Source organism: Nicrophorus vespilloides, unplaced genomic scaffold (genome assembly GCF_001412225.1).
Source record: "Nicrophorus vespilloides isolate i.1.1-1 unplaced genomic scaffold, Nicve_v1.0, whole genome shotgun sequence".
Classification (NCBI taxonomy): domain Eukaryota; kingdom Metazoa; phylum Arthropoda; class Insecta; order Coleoptera; family Silphidae; genus Nicrophorus; species Nicrophorus vespilloides.
The window spans coordinates 1-3,515 of NW_017099553.1; the positions used below are offsets into that span (position 1 = coordinate 1).

General features: G+C 30.7%; 1 protein-coding gene across 1 annotated transcript; it reads right to left on the reverse strand.

Annotated features, from left to right (window-relative positions):
- Positions 1–2,024: 2,024 nt before the first annotated feature.
- Positions 2,025–3,515, reverse strand: LOC108564723. Its single transcript, XM_017923820.1, has 2 exons — positions 3,483–3,515; positions 2,025–3,427 (listed from the first exon to the last, which is right to left on the reverse strand). The coding sequence occupies exon 2, from the start codon at positions 3,411–3,413 to the stop codon at positions 2,097–2,099; it is 1,317 nt and encodes a 438-aa protein (XP_017779309.1). The 5' UTR covers positions 3,414–3,427; positions 3,483–3,515; the 3' UTR covers positions 2,025–2,096.

Genomic DNA, 3,515 nt, shown 5'->3' on the forward strand with positions numbered 1-3,515 from the left:
TTTTAATTTTACATATTTTATGAAATAAATAAAACTTGTATAAATATAAAATTTACGTTGTTTTCTTTTTGTAAAGAATATTTAATAATTTTTGGTGCAAAAAATATACATTATCTAAAGCAACTTTCTAAACAGGGAGACGCGAAAAATGTACTAGAATTATAATTTAAAAAAAAATGGAATTTATGCTGATCATTGATGTTGTTTTATAGAAGGATTTTAAGTTGCGCGGGTGAATGAAAGAAAATCGTTTGGGGGTTCAAGATGGTTCATTAACTACTCCTTACACTATACAGTGTAACCTCGCTTAACGAGTTTAATCCGTTCCAAAATTTCTTGATTTTTACTGTATAGTGAAATACTCATATAGTGATACATATTCAAAAATACACATAATATGTGTACACAAGTTTTGAAAATGAGTTAGAAGTCGCGCAATCTGGGACTTCTCAACATCACGTTTTATGCGATACGCAGCCTGTTAAGCAAGTCATTTTGCTCGTTAAGCGAGGTTCCACTGTATTAATTGTAAGAGTGCATACAAAAAAAACGTTCCAGAAAAATCATGTAAAAATGAAATGTTTACTAAAAAGCGGAGTTTTATTTTTATATAATTTTGATGAAATGATTCGCTGTTTGCTACAGTTAAAAAAAACACAAATAGTACAAAATAAACATCTCTTATCACTAATAACGCAAGTTTTCAAAAGCAGGCGAGCAATCCGGGACTTTTCTTCTCATCGTCACTCGTTATGCGAAACATCGCTCGTTAAGCGAGTCATTTAACTTACAATTCATTTTGCTCGTTAAATATACAGTAGAACCTCGCACTGTATATTTTTCATAGTGTTTGCAAGCAAACATACAAACCTGTGTAGTTGGTTACCTATAATAAAGAAATGAGGACAATATAAAAATGTAAAAACCTTATTAATGTAACATTTTCTATATAAGAAATTGTGCAACGCTGATCACAGCTGAATTCTGCAATAAAACACTATAAAAATTGAACCCTAAATACAAAATTCTCTATCAAGTTGCGATTTAACAGAATTTCGCAAAAAATATACGATATTCGCGCAAAATTTTGTTAATTTTAAGAATCTTTCAAATTCTAAATATCGACGATTGTTTCAGCGATGTCATTCTAGTTCTAGATTACAATTTTTATTTAATTATATATTGGCGTTGAATAATTATACGGCGTGGTTATTCTGAAATTAAAGAAAACCGAAGATGGTGAACTTTCAACTTCGACAGGACGTATTAGACTGCTAGTATGTTCTTTATAAAGATAAACCATTCGTTTTTAATTTGCAAATTTTATGATATAAGTATCTTTTGTAGTTGTTGGGTTATGCAAAAAAAATGTAATGACATTAAAAAATTGATGTAGATGTCCCATTAAAGAAATATCATTTTTGCAAAAGTATAAGTCAAATTCACATTCATCTGGCTACTATCACTTACTTAACCAGAAAATAACAGTAGGAACAAATTAAGCTTTTTCAGTCTGCATTCAAAAATTTGCAGAATTAGGTACAAATGTAATGAAAGAATTTTGAAAAAAACTTATCCATATGCATACTTTCTCCTAGTGTCCGCAACCAAACTTGTATATTTGGTTGTATATAATTTACAAATGAGCAAAAATTTACAAATACACAAAAATTGTGCGAATTTATGCAACATTTCGGTAATTTTAAAGGCCTTTCAAAAACAAAATATTTGCTAGAAGATTTTTCAGATTACGATTCTTATAGTATGATGTAAATATCCTGAAATTTAAGAATACGTGAATATGATCCTTTTCAGCAACGTCAATTTTAACAGTTCGTTGTAGACGAAGGGATGACAGCACGAAGATTCCTGTCGGCTCGTTGAAAAGTTGAGACTTTCAGCTTTAGTTTGAGTATTCGATGATCTAATTAGCTTGCAAAGTTCTATTTTCTTAGCTTAAAAAAAATCTCTGATTAATTCATATATGTAAAATTATGAAAGGAATAAAATTAAATAAATGCAAATTATATAAAAAAATCTATATTTCATACAAAAAATATTCTTAAAAAGGTGCATTAAAATCTTCAGTAAGGATATTAATCATCAGGTCCAACAGTAATAATCTTAATCATATTATTCAAATTATCTACATATTTATAAGAGCAATCTAAATTAAAGTTTTTAATGAATTCTAAAATCACCAAATGGTTACTTGAAAGTCCCTTCTCTTTTAAATTATTCACGTTGAATATCGAGATGAAGTAACACAGCAACTCGACGAAATCATTGCAAATATTCTTATAAAACTCCTGATCATCAATCAGTTGAGGCATGATATTCAACAGAGTGAAGAAAAGCTTATGATTGTGAGCATTCAAAATTGGGCTCACATAGTTCAATGTTTTAATGGTAAAACTCAAATCGTCACAGCACAACTCAAACTCAACATCTTCCTGGTAGCTGATTAATATATTGTTGACAATTTGTAAAGCCTCATCTGTCAACTCATCAATGTCCAACAAAAAGTCCAATTCAGTCGAGTTGCTCACATAAGTACATATATTTACAAGAATTTGCAACCAGTGGTTAGTTGTGCTCTTGATATTATCCAATCGATAAATATTGAACTCAGTGTTGCTCTCACAATCACAAATTGTCTTAAATCCCTCCAAGCAACTTTTAAACAGATTACCGTTCATCATTTTCAAGTCCAGTTTTTTGTCATCAGTAATCCTGCATATTGCATCCATAGCATTCCCAAGTAATTGCACATTCATAGAATTGCTCAATATAAAACATATCTTATCCAGCAAATCCCCATTGATGAAGCTCAAATCAGAAGTATTATGGCACATCACCTTGATAAATCTCATAACCTGTATTAAAATGAAAGGATCATCTGAATGAGTGAAGCTAAGAACAATATCAATCTGCTCTGGCATCAACTCCTGTGCATTCTTCGATATACAAATATTGCTCAATATTCCAATTAAAATCTCTGTGAGCCGATTAACTGTTTCTGTTAATATTACATCACACACCAGAGATGGGAAGCTTACATCGAATAAGTAATCACACACATCTGGTTCTACAGTCATATCCCAAATGAAGCACAGGTCTTCTTCCAAATCCTGAGACCACTCTAGCTTATTGAATCTAAGCAATGTTTTTACTACAAACGATTCACTGTACATGGTCTCACCAATCAGATCTCCCTTCAATTTAACCTGAGTATCATCATCTACTTCAGAGGCATCAATATTTGATATTTGTAAATTGGTCAGTTTGGTATCATCAATGTTTTCATCCAAATCTTCTTTTGTTTGCACTTCATCATTGGGTTCTTCATCATGGACACCATTGGTTATTACCGCTTCTTCTGCAACATCACCATTTTCTTGTACTTCGTTCATGTTAATAAATTTGACTAAAATAAAAACACAAACAGATACAATTATTAAACTTTGAATCGTTTAGTAAACCATGATGTAAACAACGATGCTAACATATTTTTT